Here is a 12,663-nt window from a genome sequence, read left to right as displayed (position 1 = left end):
CATGGAAACCGTTCAAGATCTCAGCATGGCTGGGATTACGAACTGTTTATTTATTTATGAAAGACACAAACTATGTAATACATCCCCAAATATATGCAACCATGGGGAAATCAAATATTACATAATTTGGTATTGACTTTAAATTATTCTTATATATACTAAAACCTGTCTTGCCAAATTAAATATTCAGGAATACAATGCCAAGACCAGGGTCTCAAACTCAAATTGTCACAAGTGCCATGTGAGTCTTAGCCTGATGGCCACAAGACTGAAACCTTTCTGTGCATGAATTAAGTCCAAAATGAAAAGTACCACATGTCATGTAACATAATATATTGTGCTCTTAAATCAAACTTTATTACAAAGCAAAGCTACTTGCAAGGCAGCCATTTTGGCCATTTGGCTGGCAGCATTTTCCATTAACTATAATACCAATATCTGGTTTTATTACATGATGTATAGTTTTTTCTAAATCCCATTAAGAACAATACTGGCTAGGGCTAGTCCCATTCCACTATAAGCTTAAGGTTTAAAGGTTTCCCCTGCCCAGTCATGACTGACTCAAAGGGGCGGTGCTCATCTTCGATTCTTAGCTGAGGGAACCTGCATTGTCTGAGACACTTTCATCATGTGGCCAGCATGAAAATATGGAACACAGTAACCTTTGTGCTGAAGCAGGACCTATTTATCTATTTTATCTACTCTCATTTGCATGCTTTCAAACAGCTAAGTTGGCAGGAGTTGGAGTGAGTAATGGGAGCTCATCCCATTGTGCAAGCTTGGGTCTCAAACCCAGGTTGTCGGCTTTCCAGCTGACAAGCCCAGTGTTTTAGCCCCTGAGCCATCATGCCCCCTCCCGTCCCATTAAGAGCAGTCAAAATTTTGCTTTTCTTCTTATTGAGCAGGCTTCTCTTTCAGACTTCTCCTTATTCACTTTTGTCCTCTTGCCTGTTCTTATCACTTGCCAAGCTCTCCTCCATTTGTTGGTTGATGCCTTGCTTGGCATAGGAATGCTCACAGCAAGGCAGCCAGGCTAGGCCAGGCCTTCTCCAACCTTCTCCATTTCAGCCGCAGCTCCATCTCTGGGGCTCTGCTTGGCTATCTCAGTGCTGCCTCAGAGCGTGTGTTCTTGGAGGGGGTGCTGCCAGTGCAATAGGCATTGGAGCACAGACTGCACAGCCCAACCAACCAGGCTCAGCTGTTGCCAAGAGAACTATAAGATTGGTTTGAAATGAGTCGCTTTGGTGCCTGCATGTAGATATCTGTACATAAGCCCCTGACTTCAGTTGCCACAAGATCTTAAGTAATGGACCACACCAAATTATTTCAAGGGACATGAATTTGGGTCCCCTGAATCAGTCTATTGTAGAGATAAGGCTTCAACAGTCTATTTAAAAAAATGAAAGACTTCAATGTGAAAATAGTGAAGACAAGCTTCCTTATTTCTTAAACTTGTTCCATCATTCCTAAAGTATATTAGGGACAGGATATACTATGATAAAAGCAGGCTTTGGTTTGTGGCTGGTTTTATTTAAAAAATGAACTAATTAGCAATGCTTTCTCCCCTCTTCCATTAAGTGTATTAGATGAAATTCTTTTTGCCATTTTTCTACAAAGTGCCTTTTGAAAACTTTTCAGATACTGCAGGACGTTATCTCCTGCCATTGCCTATTTTCTGCTCATGGTGCTAAAATCTACAAACTGACGAGGGCTGACAAAGTCACTTTTTCCCCTAAATGTTTATTCTTTTATTTATTTTGACTAAATTTCAGCCTTCTCTCTTAATATCAACAGCAAAGAGTAAAGGTACAAGGCAGAAATTAAAAATAATGGTCAGTCAGTTTGACACTACATTTGGAAATTAGGACTTCAGAGAAGTGGTAGAATGAAATGAAAAATGAATAAATACCCTTCCTTTCCTTCCCATTTGAGGTACATTTTTCAATACCTTTTATCCAGTCAAGCAATAGCCAAGATGGCATTTTAACTTCAAGGGAAAAAAGTCCTCTTTCCTTCATGAAGTTGTTCAAGGGCATTTGTTTTACACAATCCAGTGATAAATTGGCAACCATACACATTTGTGATGGTAGGGGACTATTTAACTGTAGAACTTGACCTTATTGCAATTGCTGAAGCCTGCGGTTTTTCAGTGGCTAATGATCAGGATGATTATACTTTTACCTTCAATATCATAGGCAACATGCCTCACACTTGAATGCAAGTACTGATGGTCACAGGCAGGAATGTACTATTAAGATTATGTCCTGCTTGTGGGCTTCCCAAAGGCCACGGGAGATAGATTGCTGGACTAAGGTGGCTTTTGATTCTTGTCCAGCACAACTCTTACTTTCTGTAACTCATGAAGTGGAACAATCCTAGATTCAGTTCTTTGTAGCATTAGTTTATTTCACAATCAGTAGTGAGGTGAAAAAAATGAGAAATGTCCTAGTCTGCATTGAAGATTAGAGGAGTCATGTTGAAGATATTAAAAGGTTATTTAAAAAGGTACAAATTCCTTTTAGAACTGAAGAAAAAAAGGGAGGGGCATGTTTCTGATATAATAATCAATGTATACAACACAAAAGTGCTTTTGTAAATTTAATGGACTGCTGTGTGTGTTATTTGATTAATGCAATGTGTTAATGCCTTATACTCCTTTATTTCATACATATGTCCTATGCAGTCTTATTCCTTTATTCTTCATAAGGAAAGTTTCCCATTTTAGCCAATGTAACCATATCCATCTGGTGATGTCAGGTGGTCACCTTGTTTGCCTCTGTTGTAATACTGGCCTTTCATATGGAGTGCATCTTGAATCTGTAACAGAATGAGCTGCTGTATAGTCAAATTGTGCAAGAAAATTGAAGATGAATAATATATTTGTGTGTGGAAGAAATCTTGTTTATATCATTTAGAACTTTATGCTTAAATTTGATGCTGTATTATAATGTAAATTGAAATAGTACTGCATGAATTTATTTTTGAAATGATTCAGTAAAAGTTTTATTATTTGAAAACCGATGCCAGATTTTCTTTGGGAACATCCAGCATACTTGAAAGAACAGTATGCTTCTTGTGGAAAAGAGCAAAATATTAGTGGTTGACTTATTCCAGGGCAAAGCTTTTAAAATACCTTAATATTCTACCATTTTTTTATCATAGTCTTAAGCAAACGTATTCCTTAGAATTGTTATTAAAAAGACCGGCATGATAGTAATATTAGATATATTACATTTAATATAGTTAGAACATGTTCCCCAAGTTGATACAATTGCATCATGTAAAACTGCATTTAGTTTGTTGTTTCATTTTGGTTGGGATACTACATTTTGTGTGTCATACTAAGATCTATACACAACAAAATTCTGATTACTTTTCAGCAAAATCCATTGAAAATTAAGATGGTACTAAACTAGAATATAACCATGGCATCAAGCAGTAAGGTGCATATGCATAAGTCAACCACATCAACAAAATTCCTAATGTTGGGTATAAATCAATCATTTTTAGTAATAATTGTTCAGACGCTGAGTTGTGAAGCATGATGATTTAGCATGTTAAGTGCAATCACAGTTACACATATGAGTCCATACACTTTATTGATAACTCAAAATTGTTTTCTTTTTACATTTCACAATGCATCCCACAGACATAGTTCAATACAGCTTAAACCCCACATGTATTTGAAATGTCCAAATGGCATTTGCAGCATCGGGGTACAATCCACTGACCCATGCACAGATGCTGAGGATTCCAAGCATAATGGAAAACAAGCATGCCAGGGGCTCCTTGTTCTGCCTGCAAGGATCTGAGGATCACACCATCAGAAATTCATTCCACAGATTCAGAGTTTTGAGAACTGTAAACTTGTTTACTTAAAATAGACTATAGGAGTTTGTGCAGCAAAGGATATGGCAAAAACTGTAATGTGCAGAGTAGTTGTTTATTTAATAGGTACTAGGTTTTTTCCTGAAAATTTAAGCTAATATATTAAGGAGCTCAAAAAACCCTCAGTTCATTTATCTAGTATTTCAATCACTATGGAGGAGCTGGACATCCTAAGCAGTTGTGACACACTATATATTTCATTTTATATTGGCAATTGATAAAATAGTAGAATTAAAAGCACAGTACAGCTAAACTTGATACCAACAAGGCAAGACTTTTCAAGCTTGCTTTAATGGCATATTCTAAACATTTCATTTTAGAAAATCTGCAATCAATCAACACAAACCAGAGACAGTGCTAAAGGAAATGTTTTCCATACACTAGCCCCTCTTGAAACACGACAAGACTATCTTGGCCAAAGCATAAAATGTACAGCTCTCCAAATGGTTAGATTAACCTGTGCTGCATATGGGAGAAGCAAAGAGGATTAGGTTTAAATCCATATGTAGCAGCTTACAATACTTAGGATGGACATACACACAGCAGTCAAGAACAGGTTATTTTCCTCTCTCTGAAACACTGTTCCTAAAAAATAAAGATCTGTGAAATTGCACTGCAATGTCAAGGCTTGCTATTCCCTGACCCTCCCCATATAATCCAAATGAATATGCCTCCCATCCCCACTTAAAAGTTGATTTGTTTTAATAAAAGTTGGTTCTTGATTTCATTCAGTTTTACGCTTCAGTCCAGGAATTTTAGCTTGAACCCTGTAGGGGAAAAAACCTTAGGTTTCAAAAAAGTCACACCTTGTTTTCCAAGAAAAGCCAACTGCTCACAATCTAATGCATTAATTATCCACCAGTCTTAAAAGTGTGCAAACACTTCAAAATGCTGTATGTGTCACAGAAGTACTCTATCTCCAGTTCCCAACTTAAACTGACTGTGAATTAAATGGATCCAGACATATCAGGTGAACATGGTCACTTATCACTATATATGAACATACTTATTATTTTACAGTCATGTCTACGGCTTGGTTTGGAAGTTACTTTGGAAACTACAGGTGGTCCTGGAGTTGCAACCATTTGCTCAATAACCATTCAAAGTTGCAATGGAGTTGAACGAGTGGTAATTGCAACACTCCCTGAAGTTCCAGCCATCGTAGCATCACTATGGTCACTTGATTGCAATTTGGGCACTTAGCAACTGGCTTGCACTTACACTGGTTGTAGTGTCCTGCAATCATGGGATCTTAGCAACTGGCTTGCACTTACACTGGTTGTAGTGTCCTGTAACCTTCCCTCCTGTCCACAGCAAAGTCAATGAGGAAGCCAGAAGGGAATGTTGCAAGTCATTCCCACCTTTTCTCCAAAGAAGCCCTGTTACTGAGTAAGAGATCTCAGGGAATTCCTACTCCATAGCACCACTAGCTGGCCTCGATAGTGTGCATCCACCCACAGCACCCCCACTTGCCAATGTCCCCCTGTCATCCACAACTATGTAGCACCTATTCATGGCCACATCCAAATGCTCCCCCCACCTGCATCTATGGCGCACCTCCAAATGCACCCTTCCTCGGTTCTTGCGTGGGGCTCCTACCTCTTCCTGCTTAGCAAATGGGTTGTCATTGCTAAGCCATGTGATCATATGATGTTGCTCTTTATGACCACGTTGTTTTGCAACGAAAATTCTGGTTCCAATTTGCCACTGTAACCTGTGGACTACCTGTAGCTACAAGTATGCAGTAAACTTACTTTGCCATTCCATCTTTCACATTCTTGTTTACAAGTTCCACATAATGGTCAATTTGAGTCTGAAATACAAGTTAAAAAATCATTTCAATTACTTGGTTTCTACATCATGAAAAACCATAATGCGGTTAGCATCACATTAAGACAAAATCAAGCAAACCACAAGAAGTTACACAAGTGGAAACAATACAACAGCTGGGGTGCCCTTGAGTCAATCTTGATTTCTGGTAACCATCTGGGCTGTTCCTGCACTTTTCTTGGAAACATTTTCATCAGTGTTATGCCACTGCCTGCTTTCTAGGCTAGGAAAGAGTGACTGGTCCAAAGTCATCCAGATGGCCTTATGCATAAGCTGGAACCAGAACAGTCTCCCAATTTCTAGCCTTATGCCTTAACCACTACACCAGAGTGGATCTCCACTTCATCTACCAAAGACTGAGGTGTAAGCCCTAGAATAGATTTAGGATAGTTATCTCAATACATTATCCACAAAGGAAAAATAGCTGAGCCCACCCCTACTGCAAACCTTGAACTCCCAAAAATTATGGATTCCTGGTCATTAGGTTTATCACACCTGCTTAGTTTATTCAATCCCAATCATTCACATTTGAAGTCCAGCATATTAATTAATTCTTGGTTGCACAAAAACTGTGCTGTTTTGTCATTTGAAAAATACTGAATAAGCAGATTTCCAAAGAAAAACTGATAGCTTTTTCATCAGCCTTTTCTATTTTAGAAGCAAGAAATTATTGTGATATTTTAACTACTTTTTATTTAGCATTTGTACAAAAATATTTAAGTTTATGACTGTGCAAAATCTTGTTATATACATTTGAAATAATGCTTGAAGATATTTCCATTTCTATCATATATAGAGGAAGCCATTTTTATTGAAAAAACAAGGATTCTTGGGGGGAAAGTATTCTTTCTCCTATCATGTAAAGTTCTGAGGTAAAACATGTCAACTAGTTACAAAATACTTTAACTTCACATCAGAGGAGCGCTGTCAATTCTCAGATATAATAAACTATAATGTAAAGAAGGGATTCCTAATGTTGAAAGATGAAATCCAAACCAGATGACTTTTCCAAATGATTCAAGCTATTCTCAAATTAAAGGAATATGGCCTCTTTACTTTTAATATCAATCCTAGGGCTGCCACATCTGAGGCACAAAAGTCAGAATGACCACTAGATACCGTGTTTCCCTGAAAATAAGACCTTGTCTTGTTTTTTTTTAAAAACCCTGAAATAAGCGCTTGGCCTTATTGCCATGGGCTCAAAAGCACAATTGGGCTTATTATCAGGGGATGTCTTATTTTGGAGAAAACAGGGTAATAGCAATGGGTTATGGTTTATTAGTGGTTTATAATAGTGGTTGCTTGGATTTCTGCAGCCCAGATAGGATAATCCTATTTAACCTTTCATGTCTTACTTAACTCTTGCTAAAGCTAGAACAGTAGTGCAGGCATTGTTCTTAGAGGCCACTGTAGAATAGTAGATGCCACTGTCTCTAGAATCCTCTTCATCTTTTCATACACAATATATTCTTTGTATCCTTATTAAGCTAGTTATTTTATTATCATATTACCAATAAACATGCCACAACTGCATACTCACCTGGTGCTTCTCATAAATAACAGGAATACTGAAAAGTGATATCAGCGCTGGAAGAACAGAAATACATTTAAACTTAACAGTATGAAAAGCACCTGAAAGTTATCACAAACTGGCACAAGATAATGTACGTAGATGAAGTATTAATCATAGCTGTAACTACAGATAAGACACTTGTGTGAAAAAGTATGTATACCCTGTATCAATATTTTATCTTCACTCAAAATGGACTTTCAATAATTTATTCAACAAAAATTAACATGAATGCCATTTCCTTTTGAGAAAAAGGAGGGGCACCCTTGGCTCCAATACAACAAACTCAAATAAGTGTTCGTAATAACTGTCTACATATATCTGACACCAACCAGGAGGAATTTTCTTCCACTCCTCCATGCAAAATTTTTTTTCAGCTGTGTAGTATTTGAGGCGTTCCTTGCATGCAGAGCCTGTCCCCCATGGCATCTTGGGGGATTTAGATATGGGTTTGACTTGGCTATTCCAAAACCCTCCATTTCTTTTCAGCCATTCATTTATGGGTGGATTTACTGGAATGCTTAGCCTCATTACCATATTGATCTTTGGAAAAGGTCCAATATTTTAATGGGGTGTACTTATTTTTTCAGAAGACAATAAACAGATATATACATAACAGTCACTATGTTCACCAAAAGTTGATGTGCTTCTGGAGTCTGCATTTTTCCTTTTCATACAGATTGTATCCTTTCCTTACAACAACTTTTGGAAGCCCAGGACATCATCATATGATGGCAGAGCACCAATAATGATTGGTTTCAGTTATTTTTCCTTAAATCTCTAAAGTGTTACAAGTACTTTCATGGGATTTCAGGTTTCAATTTCAAAATCTAACAAAATTTTAGCATCTTCACTTGAGATCTCAGGACCTGGCAACCTTATACAATTTCAGTTTTGTTTTGTTTTTTTATTATGGTTTTTAGGTGTTGCCCATGAGTGCTGTTTTACTGATTCAGATTATCTTTAACTATTACACATCGTCCTCATTTAGCAATTGCAATTGGACTGGCAACTCAGTCATTAAGTGAAGTGGTTGCTGTACTTAACATTTTACTTCAGCTTTCCCTTGCTTTAAGGCAGGTTTGATTCCAAACAGCTAGGTGACCGTGAGCCCAAATGGTGGGAAAGATTTCCAGAATTTGTCTCATGAGAAAAAACAGGTAAAAGAGCAAATCTTACAGCTCTTTGGAATGCATACCCTGATGCTTGAATAATTAGCAAGGGGATTAATCTTTGTATTTACATTTATTGGAGAGGAAGGGATTACAAGAGAGTTAAGTAGATACCCAATTGTGAACATGCGTTGAAAGGATTGTGTTAGTGCCAGTTCTTTGCCTAGTGCTCTTGCGCTCCATGGGTCCCCAAGGAGGCAAAAAAAGTCTTCAGGGTGAAACTGATTAGGGTTTTGCCAGGCAGCAGCAGGAGCCTATGTAATTAACATCACAGAACTGAGCTTGTTACAACCACAAAAATTTACAACCACAACTGAACCCAGAATTTCAGTCGTAAGTTGTGGTGGTGGCCAAGTGAGATGCCAGATGACCACTCTGCTCAATGACCACAATCCCAGCTCTTCCCGTTGTGGTCACTGGACAACCACAAAGGAAGTTAAACAGATAGAGCAAAACAGCTATCTGCTGAAGGAGGGCAGACAGCATTCCTGAGTTTGCTAAGTGAACTCCAGCACTAGACTGAAAAAAAAAATTCAGATCTTCATGATCCAAGTTCCCAGTATCAGAGATCCCTTCCCCTCCATGCACAGAAAGGTTGGCCCCAAAATCCAAGCAGGATTTTGTAATGGAACATTTGTAACATGGGACATTTGAAGCCAGGCTGGTTGCAAACACTCTGTGCCAGAATCCTGCTTGGCTTTCAGAATGGACCTTTTCAGATAGCCTCCTTGACAGCAAAACAGTGTAACAACTGTAACTTTGGGCATGTGTCATAAGTCCCATTTTTCTTTGCTATTGCATTTTTAGTCACTGACTGATTGGTAGTTAAGCAAGGACTGCCTGTAGCTTGTCTAACACTTTTTAGGGATGCACTGTACTATGAAGAAAAGCAGCTCAGAAACAGATAAACTGGTTTCGGCAATCTCAATAGTGGTGGGTAAAGGGGGGGGGGAAATGAGTCTGACACAGGACAACCAGTACTGACTGCAATGACAAATGCATGATTGAGAAAAACTCTTTCTCATTTGAAAATATGGGCATTGCTTGCAGTTACTTTTTCAGCAGTGCCATAACTGCATTGCTGTCCAAGGCAGTTGCCAAACAAGGATTATCTGTAACAATGTTTTAATTTAGAGATTTCCCTATTAACTTCCTAGAGTTTAGTAGGCTCATCAGCCATCAGAATTATCATGTGATTTATTAATAATAGTTTAATTTTGTTTTCTGTAATTAAAAAAGGCAAACTCACCTAGTATCAGCAATGTCAAACCATTGAACAAGGCACCAACATAGGTAAACACCCACATCAATACTGCAAACTGAAAGAAAAAAAAAATAATGAAACTACACCATATGTAATATCTACTTAAAGCTCAAAGCAATTCTGTCACTTGACTATATTAGCAGTACAAACATAAGGTGCTTTGGTGGGCTGCAAGCTATACCAACTCAGAAATTTCCTAACTTGGTATAAATAATACATTATACAATTCTGGTGTCAGCATTCCTAGTAACGCACCCAAGGAAGTCAGCATTCCGAGTAACACATCCAAGGCAGGAACGTTCCTCAGAGAACATGTTTATTAGACACATCATATTGGCACAGCTAGTGAAAACCAACTCTGAAGTTTCCCGCGCTAATAGCATAATTAAAGTGTAACCATTTCCCTCCCCAATTGTCCCAAGTCAGATTGTCCAATTAAAACAATCGGGGGCTCCTCGGTCATTCCTCTCCTTCAACTGCCACCTGTTGGGATGACCTTGGTTCCCATGGGAAGGCTCGTTGTTATGTCTGAAGAGAGTCTATCTACTCCCCCACCCCTTTGAGCGTGTGGCAACTATGAAGCAGCAAAAGATGGCTTCAACCAAGTTTGATTCAGAGTTGACACCTGGTTTACCTCCCAGTGTATTTTGATACAGTCAGGTCCGTAAAGGTCCATATTTAAATATATTTGATGCAAAAGCTCACATCTTTTGTTTCTTTGTCTTTTAATTCCATATAGAACAAGTTGGAAAAAACCATAAACAGCAGAACTGCTTGCTTAGTTTGCCACAGAGCCAGTTTCACATTTTAGATTGTCTTGAGCATAGCTGGGTGATACTTTTTTCAGGACTAGTCAGATTAGTTATTATACAAGAGTTAGCTTGGTTCTACTTACTGTCAGATGGCTCCTCAAATCAATCTGTTTCTCCATCTTATACAATTCTTAAGCTAAGAGGGGAAATGAAATCTTTTACCTTTAGAGAATCCACCAAATCATCCACTAGGAAGAGGCGCCTGAGTTCCTTAATTGTGCTGTTGAGATGACCAAGCACAACATGGCTGTATTTTTGAACAAGCTCCTCAGACACAGCAACATCTCTTTTCAAGTAAGCACTGGAAGAGGAAATATGTTAATTTCAATACAATTAAAAACAGTTTTTAAGCTCTCCAAATTCTCAATCAGAGCACAATGAAAATGAAAAGGTTACATTATCAAAGAATTGTTCAGATGAAGAAGCCTTTAGAACATGCCCCTAATAAATCATTCAAAACAGTTAAATTGCACTATTTAAAATCTCAGTGTTTATTTCCAGTAACTGACATATGTATGATAGTAAGCCTGACCAATTAACAATGGCTGACAAAGGGGAAGCAATTTTTTTTATCCATTAATGGGAAACTTAACAATTGAAATAATCTTAATCAAAACAAAAAATTAAAAATACAGCATTAAAGCTAAAAAAGAACTTTTTAAAAAGTATGCACATATGTACTTAGCATGTTTGTACACACAAAAGTTATCAGTTAGAACTTTTAAATAACAATGATGCCCCAACTCCATGCAAAAAAAACCTCCACCATTTTTATTATCCATTTTTGTAAGAACAATATTAAAGTTGTTAAAGATATCTCTTCCTATCCCTTATTTATAAGCAGATCCATAAAACATCAAGTTTTCAATCTGGTGTCAGCAAAAAGCCCATAAAGATGTCTATGGCAATTCTCAGTCATCCAGGTCATGGTTGTCCCAGAATAGCTTTTTTAAAAGGCAACTGGATTTTCTGGTTTTTCTTTGAAGACGTTTTGCTTCTCATCCAAGAAGCTTCTGAAACTTATGGAAGTTCATAAAGAGTTGCCAGAACTTGAGGGGAGCGGAGGGGAGGGGGGGCCTCTTATTTGGTCAAATAAAGCAATTATACATTTTTTCCTTTTACTTCCATGTCTTAATTTTTAATTCAATGAACTATTGTCATACGATTTGATTTCCCTTCAATTCCTCTATATCCCATCACTCCGAAGTCTCCAAGGATTTAAACAGAAAACATTTTCTGTTTAATGTAGATACAATAAGAAAAATATTTTCCAGTTCACTGTTCTGTCATTTATATTTCCTCTTTAATTTTTAAAACTTCAACCAGTTTCTTTTCTATATCCAATAAGCATTCTTTTATAAATCATATTTTTGGCCTGTCATTTGTACTTCCATATTAGGTACTTCATCTTGTCATATAAAATTTGCTCTACCTCTGTGATTTCCTCATTAATATCTTTGGGACATAATCTATCCATAGAATCAGACATCATTACTGACAATGTTGATATTATAACTAGTAATTTCTGGCTCTATTCCACAAGGATCTCCTTTAATATTTCCAATGTTATGACAGTTTATGTTTTGTAAATTTCAGTATTAACTGACACAAAAAGTAGGCTTACATTTTTTCCCTACTTAGAATCTTCAGTCCTCTTTAGTGTCCAGTTTCTAAAATCACAAAGTTGCTTATCTTTGTTATAAGCCAAGATAGCCAAAATAATTTTGGTTCCCACACAGTTCTCCTTTTCTGGTCAGGTTTTGAACTCAGTGTTGTTTGGTCTGCCAGAGTCGTTGACTGTGCCTTTGTGGAGATATTTTCAGCATTTTTCTGGAAGTTGCTAATATTTATTTATTTATTTATGTCTTCCAAAAAATTATCATTAAGCATGGCAACCAGATTGCATGTACCAATTTACTTATCTCTTATGCAATCTTGCTTAATTTACTGAACAAATCACTTTCAAAATAAACGGGCAATTTTCATTTTTACTACGCAATGATATGAAAAAGGATGGCTGAAAGCCTACCGAAATAATGCCCTCCCACTTATATAATATGCTACATTAGGGTAAAATGTATTTGGATCATATATGATTCATACATCTTGAGAAACTAGCCAATGTCT

General features: G+C 37.3%; 1 protein-coding gene across 6 annotated transcripts in view; it reads right to left on the bottom strand.

Moving 5' to 3' along the window:
* Positions 1-2,609: 2,609 nt before the first annotated feature.
* The window catches only part of RTN4 (reticulon 4), a 40,918-nt gene continuing 30,864 nt past the window's right edge, over positions 2,610-12,663 (bottom strand). For 5 of the 6 annotated variants that reach the window (XM_070932240.1, XM_070932242.1, XM_070932243.1 and 2 more), the window contains 5 exons: positions 10,699-10,837; positions 9,710-9,779; positions 7,259-7,305; positions 5,643-5,701; positions 3,574-4,655 (listed from right to left, as the gene is read on the bottom strand). In XM_070932240.1, coding sequence (XP_070788341.1) covers positions 4,613-4,655; positions 5,643-5,701; positions 7,259-7,305; positions 9,710-9,779; positions 10,699-10,837 — 358 coding nt within the window. In that variant the 3' untranslated portion in view covers positions 3,574-4,612. Of the gene's footprint in view, positions 2,818-3,573; positions 4,656-5,642; positions 5,702-7,258; positions 7,306-9,709; positions 9,780-10,698; positions 10,838-12,663 lie in introns of those variants that run through there. The other variant, XM_070932241.1, reaches the window with a different exon arrangement.

The sequence above is a fragment of the Pituophis catenifer genome, unplaced genomic scaffold (assembly GCF_029215685.1).
Source record: "Pituophis catenifer annectens isolate HBS135680 unplaced genomic scaffold, rPitCat1.0.hap2 SCAF_1, whole genome shotgun sequence".
Classification (NCBI taxonomy): domain Eukaryota; kingdom Metazoa; phylum Chordata; class Lepidosauria; order Squamata; family Colubridae; genus Pituophis; species Pituophis catenifer.
Note: the sequence above shows the minus strand (reverse complement) of the source record. Positions and strands in the feature narration are given on the sequence as shown.